Source organism: Meleagris gallopavo, chromosome 11 (assembly GCF_000146605.3).
Source record: "Meleagris gallopavo isolate NT-WF06-2002-E0010 breed Aviagen turkey brand Nicholas breeding stock chromosome 11, Turkey_5.1, whole genome shotgun sequence".
Classification (NCBI taxonomy): domain Eukaryota; kingdom Metazoa; phylum Chordata; class Aves; order Galliformes; family Phasianidae; genus Meleagris; species Meleagris gallopavo.
In genome coordinates, this window is record NC_015021.2 from 14,187,420 (window position 1) to 14,209,799 (window position 22,380).

The 22,380-nt window shown below is 50.7% G+C and overlaps 3 protein-coding genes across 8 annotated transcripts in view; 2 read left to right on the plus strand and 1 right to left on the minus strand.

The window, feature by feature from the left end:
- Nucleotides 1-15,149, plus strand: part of PCYT1A (phosphate cytidylyltransferase 1, choline, alpha) — a 17,085-nt gene extending 1,936 nt beyond the window's left edge. Inside the window, exons 1-9 of one of the 4 annotated variants that reach the window (XM_010716768.2) lie at nucleotides 1-66; nucleotides 4,171-4,311; nucleotides 6,508-6,607; nucleotides 7,608-7,724; nucleotides 9,372-9,523; nucleotides 10,281-10,359; nucleotides 11,095-11,237; nucleotides 11,893-12,081; nucleotides 12,661-15,149. In XM_010716768.2, coding sequence (XP_010715070.1) covers nucleotides 4,195-4,311; nucleotides 6,508-6,607; nucleotides 7,608-7,724; nucleotides 9,372-9,523; nucleotides 10,281-10,359; nucleotides 11,095-11,237; nucleotides 11,893-12,081; nucleotides 12,661-12,867 — 1,104 coding nt within the window. In that variant the 5' untranslated portion in view covers nucleotides 1-66; nucleotides 4,171-4,194 and the 3' untranslated portion in view covers nucleotides 12,868-15,149. Of the gene's footprint in view, nucleotides 67-4,170; nucleotides 4,316-5,610; nucleotides 5,736-6,507; nucleotides 6,608-7,607; nucleotides 7,725-9,371; nucleotides 9,524-10,280; nucleotides 10,360-11,094; nucleotides 11,238-11,892; nucleotides 12,082-12,660 lie in introns of those variants that run through there. The other 3 variants (XM_010716767.2, XM_019619049.1, XM_031555052.1) reach the window with 3 other exon arrangements.
- A 1,380-nt stretch (nucleotides 15,150-16,529) lies between these two features.
- Nucleotides 16,530-18,712, minus strand: SLC51A (solute carrier family 51 alpha subunit). The gene is made up of 9 exons (XM_010716771.3): nucleotides 18,574-18,712; nucleotides 18,344-18,438; nucleotides 18,008-18,162; nucleotides 17,848-17,921; nucleotides 17,617-17,775; nucleotides 17,425-17,536; nucleotides 17,203-17,349; nucleotides 16,947-17,052; nucleotides 16,530-16,834 (listed from the first exon to the last, which is right to left on the minus strand). The coding sequence occupies exons 1-9, from the start codon at nucleotides 18,606-18,608 to the stop codon at nucleotides 16,698-16,700; spliced, it is 1,020 nt and encodes a 339-aa protein (XP_010715073.1). The 5' UTR covers nucleotides 18,609-18,712; the 3' UTR covers nucleotides 16,530-16,697.
- Nucleotides 18,713-19,480: 768 nt separating this feature from the next.
- On the plus strand, nucleotides 19,481-22,094 carry LOC104912662. Of its 3 annotated transcripts, none has more exons than XM_019619051.1 (9): nucleotides 19,481-19,635; nucleotides 19,776-19,897; nucleotides 19,984-20,093; nucleotides 20,283-20,485; nucleotides 20,648-20,837; nucleotides 20,951-20,988; nucleotides 21,083-21,209; nucleotides 21,425-21,491; nucleotides 21,939-22,094. In XM_019619051.1, exons 1-9 carry the CDS (start codon nucleotides 19,571-19,573, stop codon nucleotides 21,977-21,979), a joined length of 963 nt encoding a protein of 320 aa, XP_019474596.1. In that variant the 5' UTR covers nucleotides 19,481-19,570; the 3' UTR covers nucleotides 21,980-22,094. The 3 variants fall into 3 exon arrangements, with proteins under 3 accessions (XP_019474596.1, XP_019474597.1, XP_019474598.1); XM_019619052.1 differs by having other exon boundaries at nucleotides 19,482-19,635; nucleotides 21,086-21,209; XM_019619053.1 differs by having other exon boundaries at nucleotides 19,482-19,635; nucleotides 20,295-20,485.
- Nucleotides 22,095-22,380: the final 286 nt, after the last annotated feature.

A 22,380-nucleotide genomic window follows, 5' to 3' on the forward strand; every position in this document is an offset into this window, starting at 1 on the left:
GCTGGGAAGGAGCCGGCTGCGGTCGTTCTGAAGCGCTGTAGAAGAGCCGCGTAGCTTCACTCGTAGGTGAGGATCCGCTTTGGGTGACGCGTGAGCGCACCTGCGGGCTGTGCTGCCAAAGCCGGGGTCAGAAGCGAAGTGGGGCGGAACGGCCTCGTGCCCCCGGCTGCTCTGCACCACCCGTGTTCTGTGCCAGCCGCCCGGCCCTGGGCTTACGGCGTACCTACAGGGCTGTGAGCTCGTCCGGAGGTCCTGGCGGCATCCTTCTGCTGACTGCAGGGCTGGGCCCTGCCGGGGAAGGAGGTGTGACAACCTGCGGAGCAGAACTCCGAGTCTGGGTGCTGTTGTATCAGTCTGTGGTCCTGCTGGGATGACTGTCAGTGTATTGCAAGATAGCTGTGTTGGCTTAACCAGAGGAGCTGCCTGTGTTTTTAAGTGCCAGGCCCCTAAGCTTTATACAGACTGAGTGGTTCCACCTGCAGGCAGAGCAGCCGAGCTGGGGACAATGACACGTGTCCCTGGTTTTGTGCCCTCGGTGTGGGGAGTTGGGCAGGGCTGCCGTGGAGGTTGGGCAAGGCTGTTAAACACAGGCTGGGGAGAGATCCTGATCTCTCCCAGTAATTATGTATGGGTTAACCCTCATCTTGTAAACAGGCTTTCATCAGTTTCTGGGGGTGTCCACGATGAGTCTGGTGGTGTTATCCTCTTCTTTTCTGCTTACAGCAGATCTCTGCAGAGATGCATGGCGGTGAGATGGATCGTAAACCAGAGGTTCTGTATTGTGGAACAGAACACAGAGTCTGTTCTCTTTGTGACTGAGGGACACAGGGTAGTTCAGGCACTTTGCAGCCTGGCAGGAGTTATCTGAAATGACAGGACTTCTTCCTTTTCCCCAAGGCTCTCACTTAGTGCCAGGGCAATTCTTCCCAGCAGACAGCTGGCAGAGTGCAAAGTTTGCTAGTATTTGTCTGCGGATGAGTCAGCAGAAGAGAAATAGCTCACTTCTGCAAAGTGGAGTGATCTTGTAGGCAGAGCAGCACATGACAGCTGCATCTGACCCTGAGTTCAGAGGGACGATAGGGGAGCGCCAAGGCGGGCAGTGCAGCTGGGGACGTGGCAGCACAGGGGGGCTCACAGTCCCAGCATCAGCCTTGTGCCAGCTTGGACCCGATGCTGAGCTGTTGCAGTCACTTCTCATTTTGTACAGATTTTATTTTGCTTTGTCCTGTAGCACTGGTTGTGTTACAAAGTGGTGCAGAGGTTGTGATTTGCCCTATGGGTCTGCCCTAACAGGGAGCTACTTAACTTTGCTCCTAATGGCAGTTTCTCCCATTGAGCACAGCTCAGGCTTGCAGGACGGTGATCTCTCAGGCCTATAGGACTATGTTGATGTTTTATAACAGGGCTTTTTCTTTAGGCTATGCCAGTTCTTTTACCTTGCAGTTTTTCAAAAGGAACCTTCGGAGCTATCTCTTTCCCTTCCCCATCTGCTGCAAATGTAATTAATTTTAGAACAGTCTGTATTGTACATATTTGGAGAAGCAAAGATGTGTGCTCATGTGTTCAGCTCAGCTACAGATGCTGGGTCGCATTGTTAGAAAGTCGTTGTTTAGGGGCTATTTTAGTCATTTGGATCAAAAAAAAAAAGCTTTAAGATAAGCAGCTTTATCATGTTGAGGTATAGTTTGTTTTTCAAAACAGTTTGTTCCCAGCTTTTAATGAAGGTGCCTTTGGTGCTGGGAGGAGCTCCTGGAAACACGCTAGCCACAGGGTAGAGGTTTTAGAGCTCTGAAGAGTGGTAAAATTACTGCTTAATTTCTTCAGTAGTTTAAGTAATTAACAGAACTGCGTCACTCAGGAAGTGCCCAGCCAAGCTCCAGACACTACAGAGGCTCCATCACAAAGTCTTGGTGTAGGACTGGCACAGAGAGCACTTGTGCACCATCCGCAAGGCTTCAGCTGCAGTGTGTAGGTAGTCACGTTTAAGATTTTTTACTGTGTACACCATGAGAAGTGGAAAAGTGAATGGAATTAGAGGAGAGAGTGGTGAGGTGCTGGTATTATTGCCAGAGAGCTGTGGGTGCCCCAGCTCTGCAGGTGTCCATGGCCAGATTGGATGGGGTCTGAGCTGGTGGGGGGGCAGCCAGCCCACGGCTGGGGATGGATAGGCTTTAAGATCCCTTCCAACATAAGCCATATGAATGTTTATGTGAACTGGGCAATTTCTGGTAGGACTGTGATGATAAAGTAAATATCCGATGCAGAGTATGCTTGCAAGATGGCAACTTGCAAAACCCAAGGAATACTTACGTCACACCTTGTGTTTTCCTAGAGGTACAGTGGAAGCTGCTTTATGGCACAAATCTTGCCCCAGTTAAGTGTTTGCTTAAGTGTTTGAAGACTTAGAGCTTAGGGCTGCAAACTGTTTGAGCCTGAGTTTGCATTTGCTCATTCCCATGTATTTACCTGTTGTTAGGAAATAAGGTTAATTACTAGAATAGGGGAAATGCAGTAAACTCAACTGACAGACATTGAGTGAGCACTGGATGGTTCATGCAGCTGTGAAATGGCCACACACCCTTCCTCTGTTCCCTTTGGAAGATGATACAGCTTTTCCAGCTGCTCTGTACAGGCGCTTTTGTCTTCTCCCCAGTATTTTTTGGCTCCTCGCTCACCTAAAGATTCTCTTTTCCTAATTTAGTGCATTATGTTAGGTCTAGTAGCAGTTTGGGGCACATAGCCCCAAACCAGTTCAGCTGCATTTAACTCTAACGCTGTTCACAAGGTATCATCTTGGTGATGCTCGGTGGGAAAAGCTGTGTTCCTGCATGCTATTAAATAGCATTTAATTCCTTTGGGACATTCCTTAACTCCGAGTCATCTGTACTTGAGTAAGTTCAGTCACTCGATCTGTTTCTTAACAGCTCTCTTTCACCAGGCCCGGCTTGCTGGCTGCTGGAGGGCAGAGTTTCACCCAGTGGCCAGCACTGAGGACAGCCTCAGCTCATCCCAAGCAGGAGCACTTGGAGAGACCCAAGCACCAGCACAGAGAGTACTCAGGGGGTCTCTGCCTGTTCTCTTACCTCTCGTGCCCCACCTGGCATGTTCCAGGTGGGTGGGGAGGAGCTTTGAATTCCACACAGCCCTAATGATTAGGATGTAAAGGCATGCACATAGGCATCATTCCTGGGTGGAGGATTCATGCTGCTCTCAGGGAAAGCAGGTACAAAGTGCTGTGTGTTGCAGTGGGAGCTGCACCCTTGGAGCGAGCAAAAGAGGTAATACTTAGTTGCTGCACTTTACTAATAAACTTTGCAAATGCAGCAGCTGTGTCTAACTCCTGAAAAGGAGCAGCTGAAAAGGAAATGTTTGCTGTCATGCTTTGCTTCAGCTGTTCTTCTTAATGCTCCAGGGCCCTTTTGGGAAGGCTGCAGTGTACGATGACCCCAGTGCAAAAGCCAGGATAGTTAACTTGCAGATAGCTGTTACGTTTTCCGTCCCAAACAGGCTGTCTTTCTCTCCATTCATCATATCTGCTGCTGGTTGCATCCTGGTACACAGAGTGCTAGGAGCAAGTGTGCCTTAATGTGACAGGCAGCTGCTTTGCCACCAGCTGAGTCACCGCTGCAGGAGGACACGAGGTGAGGTGAGCTGGTGGTGAGGGGAGCTGCAACTCGGTCTTAGATGGACACAGAGCAGACAGCAAGTTATGTTTGAGGTATGGCCAAAGGTTGCACCCCTTCTCTCCTCCCCTCTCTCTTTGCATCCAGTTTCCACAAAATGAGAGCTGGGGGAGGACTGAGTGTGCCTTGGACATGCCTGAATCGTTAGGTTGCCTTTCAGAGGCTAAAATAGCACAATTGGCCTGTACTAATGATTTATAACTTGCACTGCAACTCTTGTGTGAGTTTCTCTCGAGGCAGCTGACTGCTGTGTGCTTCTCTCTGCAGAAAAGCTCCGAGTTGCATTAAGTGATTCAGTATTCCCACCAGGCACTGTTTGTCAAGCCTTGGCAGCTGGTGCCAAATAGAACTGGCTAAGCCCCTTGTTAGGTGGCTGTGTCTTTGCACTGACCTTCTGTACGCTCTGCCTACTGTTGACTGATTTTTTTTTTCTTTGGAAGAGCTGAAAAATATCTTTTTTTTTTTTTATAATCTGCCTCTGTTGCAGCTTCTACTGGACGTGCTTGGCAAGATGGAGCCACCGACCTCCTCCAGGCTGAATTCCCGAAAGAGAAGAAAAGATGGATCTGGCCCCAACGGGGCGACAGAGCTGGATGGAATCCCTGCAAAAATGTCCCGGCGCTCATTCGTAAGTAAGCAGAGATGGGAGCTATAAGTGCTGGGGAGGTTGGGCGCTGGAGTCAGAACAACAGGAAGATAAATGTGATGGGGTTTCTGTGGACTCAGAAAACAAGGGGGAGGAAAGAAGCAAATGACAGGAGGTATCCTTGCAAAGCCAGTTTGAAATCTTTCTTTGCTCGTACTAATGACATACAACATGGGCTTAAATTAGATCTGAAGCAAGCGTCGCTAAGCTGCTTTTGCGGTCTGTCCAGCTTGTTTGTACTCACTTAATCTGTTCCCAAGCAGACACACAGATAGGTATCCACATGCTACAAGTGGAAGCATTCACTCGGTGTAGGTGGTTTTTCTCACAGACCCAGGAGGGAGAAATACTCCAGAAAAGCAGAGAAACAGCACCTGTGTCTAGCAGTAAGCAGTCTGTGTCAAGTAAGGGACCTGTGGGTGGGCTTAGAGTTTGATACCTGCAGAGGCAGCCTACCTTAAACTGGAAAGAAAACTTTTCTTTATTTTCCTAGTGCAACAAGAGTCTCTTCCATAGGGGTCTGTCCCAGCTAATGTCAGTATGAAGAGCTGACTTAATATTGTCCTTGTGATATTGTGATGATGAGCTTTGTACAGCTCTTCTCTACTCCTCTGCCAGAGCTCTCCTTTGTATTGTGTGCTCTGGTTGTTCTTTCTCTGTCTCAGTGAGAAGCAGCTTCCATCCTGCCGCATCATTCTGGGGTCATAGTCCTTGGTGAAATACAGTGATGTCGTACAGCTCTCCTCTTTGATAATGATGTTTTGCTATTCAGTGAGCACTTCAGTCCTGCCCCAGAACATCTGACAGATGATAAGTGTTGGGAATGGAGGCTTGAGCTATGGCATGACTCTCACCAAAATGCATCCTGTTCCTCTTAAAGACCCCACATCTTTTGGTGGGGAAAGAGAAGTGTATGGATTATTCCATGGGATCGTTTGCACTTCAATTTGGTGTCCTGTGTTAGAAATAAAATATCTGTCTATGAATCATGCAAAACAAGTAATGTCTAGACTGCTGCATTGTGCACATCAAGTTGTGTCCTGACCCTTGTAGGTGCTGTGGAGGAAGGGTAAGGTTGGCAGGAGCTTCTCAGGGTGTTTCTCTGTGATCCTCTGATAATTTTGGTAGGTTTTTTTTGTCCTCTTATTCCTAGGTTCATATTGCACTACTGATGACCAAAGTGCAGCGTCTGGTTTTATTCACAAGCCCCAGATACAATGGCAGTGAGGAAAGGAGAGGCACGGGTCTTACCTATCAGTAAGGATCCACCAGAGGAGGCGGTGTGTGAAATGTGGAGACCTCAGTAAATGCTGATGTTAATGGAGATTTCAGCAGCATCAGTTTGCTTGAATGTAATGGTCAGCAGTTGCTTTCCCATGTACTTCACTTGGAGCACTGTAACAACTGTAAGCATTAACAATCACAGCAGTGGTCTCTCTGGTTGCAGTGGTGCTGGGCACTGTGGCAGGATGTCACAATGGGATAGGAAGCCAGAGAGGAAATTGCTGATTAGCTTTTTGCCGCTTGAAGTATCATTGTACTGACCTGCAAGCTTGTTTCCTAGTCTTCTGGCTCAGGAAGGAGAAACCCATTCCTGCCTCACATCTTCATGCTAGAAGGAAGTTGAGTTATTTGTTCCATTATAGGAAAATCAGATGTCTGAGCATCGTTTCTGGCAACAAAACTTCAGCTAAGGTCAAGCTAATGGATTAGAGAGGTTTTCCTGCAGCATTAAGATATATTCTGCCGCAGATCGAGGTCAGTCTCTTGTTACTTGTGGCTCAGAAATGAGCAATGGTACACAGATTCCTTAGGAATTTGTTCTGCTCTTGGTATTGCTCTTCTGCTTATTCATATACTCAAATTGAGGAGCTGTTACCATTTGTATATCACAGCACAGGCTCTCAAACACACAAACACAGCAAAGTGCTTGTCTGGATGAGCAGAGCTGTGAGGGTGAGGTTTGTTGAAGTTCCCTTTTCCCCTGCCCCCAAATTGAGGCTAATCACCTCTCAGGGCTGTTTGGAGATTTAGCACTAATTAGGCTTTCAGTGCATGTGCTCAAGTGGTGCGGAGACACAGCGAGTCACTCAGTGACGAGGACACTGCAGTGGCACTGCTCTGCTACGCTGTGCGTTCGCCTTTGCGTTCTCACCGCTGACCTTCTCTGCTGTGTAGGGACTGAGGGAGCCAGCTCCGTTTTCAGATGAAGTGGAAATCGATTACAGCAAACCGTACATCAGAGTGACATATGAAGAAGCGATGAGAGGGACCCCTTGTAAGTAAGAACCAGGCGTTAAGGGGGATGTATAAATGTTGAATGTGGGACGGGGGATGTGATTGCAGCTGAATGCTTTGTTAGTGCTTTGTTGATTAGGTAACTGTTCCTGTGTGTAATTGGGCCTGCCAGTCCAACCAAAATTGGAGCCTCTGTGTGAGGAGCTGTACCTTCACTGATAAGGCTGTTTGAAATGAATATTGATATTTTAGATGTTCCTTGTGTCTCTGACAGCTAAAGCTTATGTCAGACCTGAACGTTTTTTGGTACGACTTGGCCTGAGGCTACTTAAAGTTAGGCACTTTAAAAGTCATCTCTTCTGAAATGGACATACAAAACCAACGTATGCCTTTGTCCAGCAACGTACCTTTGTGCTGACCTCAGAGAAGAGGTGCAGTTTATTCTGGGAGAGGTGGCCTAGTGGTCTTTTTTTCTTCCTTATTAACCTATGGATTAAGTTGATAGTGCCAGCAGCTCAGCAGGGTTGTATCTGCTTTCCTTTGGGTAGTCCAAATGTATTTTCAGATACAGCCGTGCACTTTGTGGGATGGGGGGGAGATGATGATGCTGGTGGGGAATCAGAACAATCTGGTCCCTTAACAAGACGTTGTAGCTGTGGCAGTGGGCTGCAGGGAGAAGGATGTAGAGAAGGTCTTCAGATGCTGTCCTGACTGGCAAGGGAAATGAAGTGCCTGGAAAACATTTTGGCCCTTTGGTAGCTCCTTGCTGTGCAAGAAGTTAATGTTACATTTAGATTTCCATAGGAGGCAGATGTTCAGGGTTTGCTTTCCCTTGATCTCCCTCCATCTTGTTTCAGTGAGTATGTGGTAGGTTTTTAGTCTGTCTTTGAATGTGGATGTATTTCAGCTCTGTGGGGTTTTTTTTGGCCAGTTTTCTGCAACTGTCTGTGAGTTTCAGAAGGTCACACAGGCATGAGCGGCAGCTGCTTCTCCAGGAAGGCACCCTCATCAATGTCTGTCTGTCTGTTTCTTTGGCACAGTGGATCGCCCTGTCAGAGTTTATGCTGATGGAATATTTGACTTGTTTCACTCTGGACATGCCCGGGCCTTGATGCAAGCGAAGAACCTCTTCCCAAACACATACCTCATTGTGGGAGGTAAGGAGTGATCTTGTTGACTTTGTAGGAACGCTGTTAACCTCTGTTGTTGTGCGTACAGACAGCACAATGGGGTTTTTGTCTTTATGGCCTTAGTGCCTGTCATTGCAGCCAGTTGTCTTAAATCCGTCCCTGTTGTTGAAGTCTTACTGCACTATGCTGACAGCCAGATATGCCTACAGAAAGGAATCCTGTACCAAAAGGAAAAGGTTTCTCATCAGCCTATTCTAATCTGGCTCCTTTAGTTTGTGATGGACTCCTGACTGCCTGAGGAGATGTAGCCAGGTGTATCAGCCTTTAAGAACAGGACAGGAAGGAAGAAACTCTTTCTTCTGGCTGCTGCCATTGCAGTGCCTCTGTACCTTCACCCACCTTTCTGACGTGTGCTACTACAGACACGTCAGACTGTGCACGTTGTCTGTCAGGATGTGACCTCTGGTCAGACTGCATAATGATGTTAAGGTAGCAGGAGCTGGGAGACTTGTAACTAGTTTTCTCAACTGTCATCAACTTCTTGAAGCAAAATGAAATTCTGATCTTATGATAGACCATCCATAATGTCTTCATGTGATTTGTTTCCCTGTCGCAGATTCATTTGCTGCTGAGAGCTTTTTGCAGTGGTATTTCTGAATGTTTTATGTGTGCACAAGTGGTGTCTGGGAAGGGAAAGGAGAGGCGAGCTGTTACAGTTAATGAAACTTTCAAAATGCTCTGAGCTTAGAAATCTTGCAGGCAGAAGGACAATCTGAATCCATAAATGTAGTACATCATACAGGAAAATAACTTCAGGGAACACTATTAACATGTTAGTGCAGCAAGGCTTGTAATCATGCTCTCTGCCTCTGGGTGACTGGTAAAGGGGGAGGACGACGAACTGCTCCCCTCGCACCAGGAACTGACAGAGACAAGAAACCCAAGCCTGAGTGAATGTTAGCTCCAAGCTGGGAGCAGTCTCGCCCACTTTTATCATCTGTTTGTCTGGAATATAAATACATCCCATACCCTGAGACTGGTAATGCCTTGTTTACTTTTGAGTCTGATAATCTCGTAAAGCTACTTCCTTTTCAATGCCTTACGTGCAGTTGATGAAGAGTTGTTCATTTACTTTTCCATAGAACTTAATTAAATGAACTTAATTTTCTGTGAACTCTCTTTTATTCATTTCCCATGTGCCAGTTTGTAGTATGCTGTTCATGAAATCAGAAGCATAGGGATTTTTTTTGTTGTTGTTGTTTTTCCATGGGCTCCAGTTTCCAGACCTGGGCCATCGATAGGTTAATAAGGAGGTTTCTGCCAGGTAGTGCCATCTCATATAGGAGAGTTGTCTTCTGATTTGGCTGGTCTTGTTGGTTAGTGTTGGAGCCTCTAGACCTTGAGAGTTTGGGGTGTAGGTCCCCAGCCTGTGCAGAAACCCCCAAAGAAATGGCCAGTTCCCTCTGTTCAGCCTGCCCAATATTGCCCAAGGGTTTAGTGTTCTGTCACCACTGCCTATTCCTAGTCCATGGCTAGAAGAGTTAGATTTGAATTGCCACCCTCTAACGTCATCTGGTATTGCCTGACTTAGCAGAGGTGTATGTGGGACCCTTTTGCTGTGAAGTACTGGGGTAAGTAGCTCAGCCTCACTTTTCTCTGTGCCTCTTTCTTCAGTCTGCAGTGATGAACTAACCCATAACTTCAAGGGCTTCACGGTGATGAATGAAAACGAGCGGTATGACGCCGTGCAGCACTGCCGCTATGTAGATGAAGTGGTGAGAAATGCACCGTGGACACTCACCCCTGAATTCCTGGCAGAGCATAGGGTAATATATGGCATCTAACCTGCTTTGAATTTTCATCAGGTGCTATTTACAGCAAGAATTCGTCCGTGGAGGTGACCTCTGCCTGAGCAACCCGTTTGTCCTGAAGATCCTTAAATATAGAATGAGTTGGGTTATGGGAGCTATGTGGGGCATCTTGTGTGGGAGCATGTGCTGAGCTGGCAGATAGTGACACAGTAAAGGAGTCTGAGAGGCAGAAGGGTTTCATGTTCCAGGACAAGTTGATGCTGGTGAAACAGGCAACAGGGAGAGCATAACATAGGATGGGAATGATTTCTGCAGGTTGTCTGGTCCTCATGCTCTCAGCAGGACCACGTTAGATCTACATCAGCTTCCCTGCAGCAGGAAACCAGGAAAGCTGTATTGTCTATCAGTGGTTAAGATAAAGTGAAAGGAATCTCTGACATCTGTTGAACTGCTTTGGGAAGTGAGGAGGAGTCTGGGGAGTATGCTCAGTTTCCCTTGTGGAAATTAAAAAGCTATTTATGGATCTTAAAGCAGCTGTGTCTTTAGTCACAGCCCTTCCTCTTTGTTATATGCTAATGGTTTTGGTAGGCAATTGCTAGTGATAATATGGCACTACTCTGCCTTGGATTTTTGAGAGAAAACTGTCTTGCTGTTCTCTGTCGTGCCCCTGAGTGGAGGTATTGAGCAAAAAGTTACCATCCTTCAGCAGAAAGCAGGAGCTTCCATGCTCAAAGTAAAATGCTGACTCTTATATTGCTTTTTTCATTTTCAGATCGACTTTGTTGCACACGATGACATCCCCTATTCTTCTGCTGGCAGTGATGATGTTTATAAGCATATCAAAGAAGCAGGTGAGTCTGTGTCGGGATTTTTTGTAGTGGGGTTCCTGTTGGAGATCTGTTCGAGTTTCTCCTTACCTGGCAGGGTTACACTGGGGATGTGACTGTGGCCTCTGGGAACAGGGTCTGTCTAGGAGGTTCTGAGGGCAGAAAGAAAAATGTTGGTTTTGGGTATTAGTTCACGAGGCCAAGACTGTTTCACATCCCAGATTAATTCTTATGTACAGTCTTGTTATTGTGATTAACAGTCTCCTTTTGGAAAAAGAAAATGACTTGGCTTACAGATTCTTACCACTGGAGAACCTTACAAAGTTCACAGAGTGGACCTCTAGCTGAGTTCTGTAAAACTCAGTGGGGGTGCAGCTGACTTTAAGCTATCAAACTGAGCCATCAGAGCTTACAATTCTACCTATGAATTTGCAGTACTCCTTATTCTGTCCTTATCACCAGACACTTCCAAAAGCAGTTGATTGTACTCAGTAGTTTTCAAATCTGCTGAGGTGAAGAAGTGGAGCTTTTAAATTAAAAGATGTATTTGTATTTCAGTAAGAAATAATTTTTTACATGCTGGAGTCGTAGTTCTTCCTCATGGTCTAGAAAGGAGGAGTGTGGTATTGTACAAGGGCGAAGACGTGGTGGTGTGAGGCCAGGTAGAAAGTGTGCTCGTGGCAGAGGAGGAGGTTTACTAATAGAGGTGGCAGTGTGTGTGTTGCCGTAGTTGTCCTGAGTCCTGTTTTCCACTTCCAGGCATGTTTGCACCAACACAGAGGACTGAGGGGATCTCAACATCAGATATCATCACCCGGATCGTGCGGGACTACGATGTTTATGCCAGGCGGAACCTGCAGCGGGGCTACACAGCCAAAGAGCTCAACGTCAGCTTCATAAATGTGAGTAGAAGTGTGTTTCACCATAATTTCTTGTTCAGAAAAGTTGTGGGTGCCCCCTGGAGCTGCAGGGGTAACAGTGCTTCGTTAGGAAGGAAGGACACGCTCTGTTCCTGTACTGAGTGGCTCATAGCACAGAGGCAAAATACACCACAGGAGGCTTTTCTGATGTTGGAAATAAAGTAGTAAACATTTTTCTTATCGCTCTGACACTATGCTTTTTTGAATGCAATTAAGTCAAAACAGGAGAGGTAATGGCTGCTTGGCCTTAGTTTGGCATGTAATTCTGCCTTTGTTTAAGAACACCCAGTAAAAAGTATTGGCATGTCATGATACACAAGAAGACCTCCAGCAGGTCACTCAAATCTAATCAGTATATTTTATAAATATTTGCTTCTTCCTTGCACTGTGCTTAAATAATCCTTATCTCTGGGTTTAGTCACGCTTTGTGGACTGTGCCAGTGACTGCCACAAACCATCTCGCAGCCCCACTGCGTGTCTGCCATTTAGTCTAGGAAAGAAGCATCACTGAAGCGAAGAAGTGTCAAAACTCATGGAGATGCTGAGTCTTAAGCAGCAGTTCAGTGTAACAGCAGAACAGAGGTGGTCACCACTCAGATCTGGTGAGCTGTATTCTGACCCACTGCTTACTCAACAGGAGAAGAAATATCACCTGCAGGAGCGTGTGGATAAGGTGAAAAAGAGGGTGAAGGACGTAGAGGAGAAGTCAAAAGAATTTGTCCAGAAAGTGGAGGAGAAGAGTATTGATCTCATTCAGAAGTGGGAAGAGAAGTCTCGAGAGTTCATTGGCAATTTCCTGGAGATGTTTGGCCCAGAAGGCGCATTGGTAAGGAGCTGCTCTGTGAAAAAGGAGGAAGGAGCTTTGAGAGTGCTGGGCAGTCAGTATGGGGCCCCTGGAGCCCACCCTCTGCAGAACAAAACCTCTGGTTTGTTGCAGTGCTGGCTGTGTTGCCACTCTCCAGACAAGCTGACCTAGGCTTTTGGCAGCATTGTGTCACCACTGCCAGCTGAATAAAGCCAGTTATGACTGTAGCCATATGAAAAATCTCTATTTCCCAAAAGCTGGCTTGTGAACCTTGGCTTGCATCCTGCAGGCCAGAGAGCATCCAAGAGATCAACAGTCACTTTGTCACTGGGATGAGATGGGTCTGAAGTGATGGGTTTTTGCCAGGCTCTGCTGTGGCGCTGGCTGAATGTCACTCACACTTCATTCTGGAGATGCTTGGAAACGGTGAAACTGGATGCAGTATCCTTAGGCTAGAACTAAGCTTGGGTTCCTTCTGTTCTTATATTGCATGAAGCACTGAAGAGACTCAGCAGCACCATATGCTGCACAAGCTGTTAGTACTATCCATTTCCGTCTCTGTTTGAGCCATGCTAACTACCTTTCTGCTTCCATCACCAGAAACACATGCTGAAGGAGGGCAAGGGCCGGATGCTGCAGGCCATCAGCCCGAAGCAGAGTCCCAGCAGTAGCCCCACGCATGACCGCTCCCCATCTCCCTCCTTCCGCTGGCCCTTTTCAGCCAAGACTCCTCCTTCCTCGCCAGCCAACCGCTCCAGGAATGAGTCTGCAGTTACCTATGACATCAGTGAAGATGAAGAGGATTAAACTGCCAGCCAGGATTTGCTGCGAACTGCTAATCGCTGAATCCTAAGTCCAGACCCACTGGGGGGGGAGCTCTAAATGAACAAGAGAGCCATAGGAACAGGGCTGATGGTGAGCGTAGGACCTTGAAGGCACCCACTGCTCTTAGCAAGGACTGCTGCCTGGAAGCACATTCAAACCTCCTTTCCCTTCTCCCCAAATTCCCTTTTTATTGTTTACGTTCTGGTGTTTTCCAGGGGAAAGATGGTTTTTATATTTTAAGAAGCTAGTCTTTTAAAACACAAAGAATAGCACCGAAGCGTGGCTCTTCTTTTTGGTTTCTTTTCCCCTCTTAAATTCTCCAGGTGAGATGGAGAGTGGTAAGACCAATCTGTCCCTCTTTTCCTCCAGTTCTTCAGTCTTATACCTCCCACCCCCAGGCATTATCTATGCCACTGCCAAATGAAAAACCCCTCAGTTCCTCAACCAGCAGCACCTCAACAGCACACAGGAAGCAGCCTTGCATAGAGACTGCTAGGAAATAGGGACCTCTCTGCTGCACTGGAGCCGATAGAAACCCATCTGACAGACTCTGTAGTGCTCTCACACCTCTTAGTTGAGCTTGCCAGCATGTCATAGCAAAGATGTGCTGGGATGGGGCAGCTGGCTTAGAGTGCATGAGCTACGCCCTGGAAGAAGTCGTAGCTCCACAGCTGCACACCCTGTAAGCGTGCAGTATTTGCAGCTCCAAAACTGCACAAAGGTCTGCAGAGGAAAGGCCTTTCCAGCCAGTCTTAAGGGACTGCTAAATCTTTTGATTTAAACATTGAGCCTTCGGTTGCTGTTGGAGAGAAGAGAGTGAATCTTTGCAAGGGCACTTGCTGTCTGTGCATTTCCTATGGTGTGAGAGAGCCCAGGTAGGAAATGAATGTGTGTACTCCTTTGGGAAGCTCCTTGTCTCATCTCTGCTGTGTCATGAGTTTTACTGTCTGTCCAAACAGCCCTTCAACGCTGTGCTCTGTGCGTGTTTGTGTTTCAGTTGCTGGCTCTAGGGACTGGAGCAGTCCTTAACACTGGTGCTGTGAAGTTGCTGCTGTAAGGACCCACCATGATCTTGTACAGCCAACTCGCTGTCCACGTGGGTGTGTGCAGCTGGACAGATGAAGAGCACATTTTACCCCAGCAGAGGGCCATAGTCCTATGTGACAGTTCCCCGCCTTGCACAAATTTGTGCCCATTTAGTCTGCTTCTGGAGGCAGGCCGGAGAGCCTCAGCGCTGCAGCTTTTTCAGATTTTAAACGTGTAATCTGCTCATTTGAAATCGTGGCCCTAGTCCTGCCTGCTGTTGTTTGTGTAGTGAGCATTGAGCTGCATGGCCTCCAGCTCTACGTGCTGTGTGCCCATGCACTGAGCCCCTCCTGCACTCTGTCCTGGCAGCCAGTGCTGGGGGGAGCGGGCTGCTGCCTCCCACTTGCTTATCCATTCAGGTTTGCCTGTGACATCCAAAGTCTCTGGGTGAAGCCGTTGGGCTCCTGCAGTGCTGGAAGCAATACTGCAGGGAGCTCTTCCAAGGACATGGGATTTAGGGAGCAGCAGTTGCAAGGAGATGAATCCAAATGCTGCCACAAGCTCTGGGCTGAGCAGTGCTGCCAGGGATGCTCCAGGGAAGGAGCGAGCTGCTGCTCATCAGCTTTTACCTTGCTGATCTCATGTCACTGCCCAGAGGGCTGGATGGAAACTTGTAGGAAAGAAATGTCTTTGCTCTGTACTTATGTTGAGGCTAGAGCCTGTGTGAGAGTATTTGGGGGATTCCTGATCTGCCACTCGGTCCTCCAGCAGGGATGTGCACAGCTCTGGGAGCATGGAGGCTGCTGTAGATTTTGAGCTATACAGAGCGAGTAACAGTACAAGCCAGCTTTTACTCACCTGGTTTATGAGTGATAAAGCACTTCATTTATATCACCTGTGTTCTTTCCTCCCCACCTTTCCCACCTCCCCTAGTTTGCCCTTCCCTCACTCTGGATGTTACCTTGCTTTCCCCAGCCAGGCCATGCTGTGTCAGAACCTCACTACTGTTCTAAACACGAGTTATGCAGCAGTGTTCTGTACTTTGGGATAACAGTGGTGTTTTGGATGGTGGCTTGTCTCGTGGAGACCCTGCATATTCCTTGGTGTCTGCACAACCTGGGGTGCTTGGTAAGACAGACATGATTTTACACATAGCTTGGAATAACAGAACTGTTTCTCATAACCAATAAACCCTGCTTCCTCCTTGCACTTAAATTAAAATAGCCACTTGAATTCTACACTAGTATTCTTTTATTTATTGGCTTTTTAGTTTTGTTTCCTCTTGAATTGCTGGCTCCACCCCCAGTGCTGTCTTTTAAATATGGCAGAGCTTGGTCTTTGGGCAAAAGACATGAGCAGAGTTCTCCAGGAACATCTTGTCTCTCAGATATGTGGTGCTGCTGCTTTGGGGCTGTCCTGCATATACCCCTCAGCCATCCCACCCTCTTCAAAAGAAGCATCTGGAAGAGAACTGAGCATGAATTAAGGAGGCAGACTGGCAAAATAGAACTTCACTCGCATGCATTGAAGAACGTGCAGTCCTATGTGGAATTTAATGCTGCTAAAGCCAGAGGCATCGGCTTCTGTGAGACAGTCCTGCCTGAGAGGGACTGTACTGGGATCATTGGGATCCAGCTCTCGTAACCTGAGGTGGGTGCTGGAGCTGCAAATAGGCTGGCACAAGAGAGAACAGAGACCTTGCATCTTCCCCTTGTGCCCTCCAAGATGAGCTCACAAGGGCTCCCAGCCGTAAGAGTTGGGTTTCCTGCCTGTTGCAGGTAAGGAGCTGTTCAACAAGGTGACCCAGTCCCATACTCTGCTCCTTGACCGTGTGCTGCGTGTGCCAAAACTCCTGAGCTTTCTGGGCCTTACCACCTGTGTTGGTGCCTACAAGGCTGTGTTGGTGGTGGTCGTGGTCTGTTGCTAGGAGTGTGTCGAGTTGTACAATCTTAGCACTGATCACTGAAGTATCTGCTGGCTGAGCAGTTTCACTTTGAGCTCAGCTGCCCGCAAAAAGTTTGAGTCACTTCCCACTGCCCCTGGTGGGGCAGAGCTCTTCACTGAAATGAATGAGCTGAATAAGTACAAACTGGGAGCTCTGCCTTTCCTGCTCCTCCCTTCGCGTATGTTGTGCTGAGCAGAGGCTGTGTGATGGGGGGTGAGAAGTTTTGGTGGTGCCCAGCAGCAAGCTCTGCTCTTAGCACCCATGTTCTGCCTATCTCTAACCATCATTGGTCGTGCTCTCCCTTCCAGCCCTACCTGCCTCAGGCTGGCTCTTCCCACTCAGTGTCCACTGTACTGGTTTGTCTGTATGGCCCTATGTGCACAACTCTGTGTCTTACTTGTGCTGGAGTTGTTGGTTTTTTGTTTTTTTGGTTTTGGTTGTTGTGTTTTTTTTTTTTTTTTGCATTTACGATTAGCCAAATAAATGCAAAATCATTTTACTCACTGTGTGCCACGTCCCTTCTGCTGTTCTAGCACAGATGTGTTCTCCTCATCTGCCATTTTAGCCATGGTTTGAGGGAGAAGAGGCTTTGGGGATCTTCTACCTCACCACCTGAAATCGTGTCCTGCCCATCGAGGACAGGAGGAGATCCAATCCCAGCCACCACCACAACACGTGTACAAAGTGATCTTTATTGAGTGCCAGCCAGGAACCCCCCCAGGCTGGAGGGCTGCTTCCAGATCCCAAAATGTCCTTTCCCCCTCTGCTGCCTTTGCTCCTTCAAGAGTTGTGCTGGGCTGGCAGCACACTGGATTTGCTCTGCCCTTGCACCCTCCTCTGCTCACACCTTGGTATTGCTGCTGCTGGCTGTGATGCTGACAGGCTGGTAGCCCGGCTTGTCATCCTGCTTGCGGTAATACATCCGTGCCACCACCACCAGGATGAAGGTCTGCGGGATTAACAGCTGCATATTCATCTCTGAAAGCAGGAAACAGAGATTATTTGATGGTGCTTTCACCAACCATGTCCGCTCCCTGCTGTGTGCTGGAGATGCTTAGCCAGGAGCCAGTGCCCCGAGCTCCCAACTCACGCTGTGACCTGGCCTTGGAGGAGAAGGGCGGCGAGCAGGCGATGTTACCGTTGTTGGCCAGGATGCTGAAGATGGCAGGCTGCAGTGCTGTCAGCACAAGGAGAACCTGAAACCAACAGCACCACCCATCACAGGGACCCACAAGCAGCCACTGCTCTCAGCAACCAGGCCTGACTCTTGCCTTTGTCCCACTGCCTTGCTCTGGCCAAGAAGAGCTCTCCTTGTGCTTCAGGTGCTCAGAAAGCTGCTGGCTTACCTGGAAGCAGGTGAACTTGGCCTGCATGTTCTGCTCCTTTAGATGCAGTCGTGCCTGTCGGAAGAGGATACCCAGTGCCCACAGCCCAAAGAGGGTGGAGGCTCCGATGACAGTGTTGATCCAGAGTGCTACGCTCTCCGCCGAGATCTGTGGGGAGAAACAGCAGCTGGCAGGGCTGCCCTGTCACACATGCCCCTGCCTGTCCTCCACCGTGGCACTCACATCAGCAGGGTTGTAGTTCCCATCAGTGTACAGAACCAGTCCCAAGAAGACAGCAGCTGTTTTCAGGAGGACATACTGGAAGGTCCCCAGCATCAGCAGCCGAAGCTTTCTCCTAGTGCAGGGAGAAGTTGGTTGCATCTCCCTGCCTGGGACTCGTTTCACCCCAGCAGCCCTTCCCTACTCCTTCCTCACCTGCTCATGGTGATGCGGGGCAGGCAGGGGCAGCAGCAGCAGCAGGGCCCGGTGCTCACCACCATGGGCACGTCCTTCAGCGTGCTGAGCACGGCCTCCTTCCCCCCAAAGCCCTCCACCATAACCATCATCATGACATAGAAACAGGTGGCAAAGTACCTGGGAAGGAGGAAGAGGAGGAAGGTGGCAGAAGCAGCCAGACCCTGCTGTCCCAGCTCAGGCCATACTCACAGCGTGGTGGCCATCTCCACCACCATCATGGAGCGTGGGATCCACAGCCCGAAGCAGCTGAACACGATCACGACCTGGAGGAGACACGTGCTGTGCACAGTGCTGTCCCCCATCCCCATGGAGGTTCGGACTCCCGGTGCCGCCCCCGGGCTCAGCTCACCGTGGGGGCTGAGCTGCTCCAGCAGAGGGTCTTCATCTTGATGGGGCAGCTGGTCTTGCGGTAGATATAGAGGGCTTCTTCCACGTAGATGACAACTGATACCAGCGTCAGGATGGTGGCCAGGCCCGTGATGGAGAGTTGGACCATGTCCAGTTCTGCCAGAGAGGGGAAAGAACTTGATTCTGTTGAGTCCTGTCCCGTTCCCCCCCGCCTGGGGTGGGAGGAATGAGACCCAAGCAGCGGCCTCCTGCCTTCTCCATCCACCCCTCATCCCCAACCTGCTCCCACAGGAGACAAGAGAGGAGTCCCCCCATGCTGCCCGCTCCCCACACTTACGCTGCAGCAGCTGCTGGGAGGTGGGTGGCAGGTAGAAGCATGCGGCCGGCACGCTGAAGTTCCGCATCAGCATCTCCACCAGCGGCCGAGGGAACCTGCAGAGAAGGGGAGTGCTGCTGAGAGCAAGCAGGGACGTGGAGACGCCCAGCCCCTCGTATCACCTCTTCCTCTACATAACCCAAACTCCCGCCGCAAAGTGACCCAGCAGCATGGGGGTCCCGGCCACGCACCTGGGGTCATCTGCCAGCTCCATGGTGGGGTCCATTCTGTCCAGCTCTGTCCCAGCAGCTGCGGGGCTGCTCGGCACTGCCTTGGTTTCCTTGTGCTGTCCCCATGCGGGGTCAGAGTCCCGAGGGCAGGGACCGCAGGGAGGCTTTCGTGTCTTATTCAAGTTTAACCAGCTCTGGGCGCTCATTGGTGAGGCCTGGTGCTGGCCCAGCCCCGCAAAGTGCCTTGGCCACACGGTTATCGACCTGGGAGGAGTATCTGTGACATGTGCCATCGTGCTGCGTGTCCCCAGAGCTTGGTATGCAGGGCTCTGCCTGCCCACTCTCTGGGCACCCCACAGATGGGTTTGGGTGGGCACCCCATGGTGCCTGGGTGCCCTGGTCCCTGTGTGTCCTCCATGTTGGGGTACAGAAGGAGTGGGCAAGATTTGGTATCACACTGCCTGCCACCCTGGTGCTACTCTGCCCGCTAGGCTGTGGGAAGCCTGGCAGATGGCTGAGTGTCTGTCTGTCCTTCCTGGCACTCATGTGGCTCTGCAGGCATGTGGCAGCAGGTGAGAAGTTTGCAAGGACTCAGCTCCCAGCAGTTAACTGAGCACCACGATGCTAGAGGGCAAGGCTGGTATTGCTCAGCACCAGCCCCAGAGACAAAGCTCTGGCCAGGAGAGGGGGCACTCTGAGCTGGGAATCGGGGTTCAGTGTGTCCCTGCCCTGAATGGACTGTAGCATCCTCCTGGGAGGTGGGCATGCTCACACTCCTGGTGCCCTCCCAGCACCCAAGGAAAACAAGCTCTGGTATGCAGTGGGCTCCTGCAAAGTTCAGAGTGGCACTCACACCCCAAAAGACTCCCGAGCACTTGGAACAGGAAGCTGCAGTTGCCATGGGGTGTAACAGGGATACAGTAGTTGCCATAGGAGCGGAACACAGATTGTTGTGCCACAGCTGCCAGGGAAGGGGATCCAGTCCAGCCTGTGAGGCCCTGCACCTGCCCTGCTTGCCATGGAGCTCTTTGATTCCTTTCCTTTCAGCATCCTCCTGGTCCTGCACCTGCTGGTCTCATATCCGTAAGCCACTCCACTCTAGCACCCATGGGATGGCAGAGCCACCCTTTCACATCAGCATCTCAGGGATGCTGGAGTCGAGCATCAGCTCTGTGCTCACCCTGCTCCCTGACTGCAGCTCTGTGCCCCGCTCCATCCCACAGGTACAGCTGGCTGGCCCTGCACAGCTTGCCACTGGGCCCCTTCTTCACCACCATCCTCCTCATCCAGGCTGCCACCAGCCTGCTGGCATTCAGCTTCTCCAGCCTGGAGTTCCTCCGGACAGGTGGGACACACGGATACAGGGAGACGGGGCAGCAGGGAAGGGCCTCAGGTCTGGAAGGAGTGGGGTCCCTGTTGTGTCACCTGCAGGAAGGACCCAGAGGGATGTGCTGGAGCGGAGCAGCACAGTGAGGCGGCAGCGCTGCCACCATTCTTGCTGGCATCAAATCCTCTGCCTTTGCTGTGATAGCTGCAAGAAGGTAAGGAACAAAGTGCTGCACACCTCAGTACATTGCAGCCGCACTGACCGTATCCCACAACCCTCTCCCTATACCCTACACCCTTTATATGCATACCCAAGCGTGCAGTGCTGTACAGAGGGGGCAGTGAGACCCTGGTGCCCCTGGTCCCAGTGGGGTGCCCCCGCTGCCAGCACCCCTCTGTCACAGCCCTTCTGCCAGCGTTGCCAGGCACCGAGGCAGTACATCAGGTCCCAGCATTGCCCACGGCATCGTCCCACCATCTCCTATTACCGCTGTATCCACCTCCTGTTGACGGTCGCCACATCCCAATCCATGGCAGTGCAGCTGTCCTGCATCCTCCTCCCACTGCTCTGCCCCCTGCAGCCCATCACCCTGCAGAAGATCGACGTGTATCCTTGGTGCCAGGAGGCAGAGTCCTGCCCTGACATGCACACGTGTCGTGCACCCTGCGGTGCCGTGTGGGCTGTGCGTGCTGGAGCCCGTTCCCTTTGCTGTGCATATCCCCGGTGCACGATGTGCTCGTGGCTGTTTGTCCCTGACTCACTCTGTAGAATCACGGTCACTCTCTTCACCATCCTCTACCTGAACCCCATCGTGCTCTGGGCCCTCTGGGGCACCCGAGTGCAGCGCACACCGAGGCAGCGGGTACGGCTACAGGGCACCAGAGCAGTAGATGGCACCATGACGCATCGATGCTCCACACAGCTCAATCCCACCGTGCAGGCACTTGAGCGCAAGGAGGTACCCACACCACCCATATCACCCCTCTCCATCCCCTCTCAGTGACACCGCCTGCACTGAGTCCCCAGCTATCCCCATCCCGAGGGTCACACCGTGCCACTCTGCACCCCCAGGCTTACACCTGCCTATGCTGTGCCCTCTGGAAATCGAGGTGAGTGTGGTGCCCAGTGTGATGCCCCAAGCTGCCAGGCATTGTGGGAATTGTCCCTGTCCCGCTGTGCCTGGCTGCTTCTGATCAACACCAGCAGTGCTGAGACCATCGCTACCAACTCCTCCTTGAGCTCACCGCCATCCAAGAACTGCTCGGTGCTGGCAGTGTGGACATCACCGCAGCTGGATGCAGCAATGTCCCAGGAGCAGGAGAGCCAGCAGGTAGGGCAGTTATGTCCCGCAGCCAGCACCAGCTGTGCCAGCAGGACACAGCGTGCCTGCAATGCCATGTTGACATCTGGCCCAGCCATGGAGATGGTTGTAGAGAGCTCAATGCAATGGGATGAATGGGATGGGGCACCTGGGGGCTTCTCCTCTTGTTTCTGCCCCCATCCCTGCACGACGGCTCCAGGGTCACTCACTCCTTCTCCCTACAGCCACCCCTCACTTCACAGGCTGATGCCACAGGTGAAGGCCAGGAGGATGAGCAGGAGCTGAAGGCAGGTGAGCATCCATCCCTTGGTGCAGGCAGGATCCCCCTGCCTGCCTAAAAACCCTTCTGCACAGAAGGAAAAGGGAGCTCCCAGACACAGCTATTCACCCACTGGTCCCCAGTATCTGAAAGGTCAGGAAATCTCAGTCCCATGGGTGCAGTGGCTCTGAAGGGCCACCAGCAGCGCTGGCAGGGTTGTCTGGTGGGTCAGCATTTTTCCTTAAACAAAACCATTTGGCCCTTGAAAACCTGCCCAAACAAGCTCACCAGAGCCCTCTTGCCATGCCAATGTTGCCCACGCAGCTGTTGGGTCAGCGTTCCCCAATACTTGGAAAAGCTCTGGAAATGGAAATATTTGCCTGGGGTGGTTTTCCACCCACCTCTGGCTCCCTGGGTTGCGGTTGGAGCAAGCCCTGGCTCCCAGGACCTTCCTCTCCATACTTTTCTCTCCCTCCCAGAGCCCAGTGCCATGCCAGGTAACCAGGACACCAAGGAGTGAAACCATCACCGACACCGAGGGCAGCTGGCACACAAGGGAAGTCAGCTAATTCACCCCAGTGTTCATGCTGTGGTCCATTTGGACAAACAGGCAATAAACACTTCCCTCCATGCACTTTTCTGTCTGGGATTGTGAGCTGCACTGTGCTGCTGAGTCCATGTGGCCGGGGATGGTGACACCTGCACAGCACCACTGCCCCCACCCCATGGCTTTGGGTTCAGGGCAGTGTCCCCACTCAGCCCCGCCACCGTCCCAGCAGCACCCCACGAAGCACTGGAAGCACGAGGGTGGACAAAGCTCAAGATAAACAAAGTACAGCGACTGCAGCACTGAGAAAGCGACAGGAAAAGCTTTCCCAGGGTGCCGGGAGGAAACCACCAGGAGAGGAAGGCTGGAGCAGG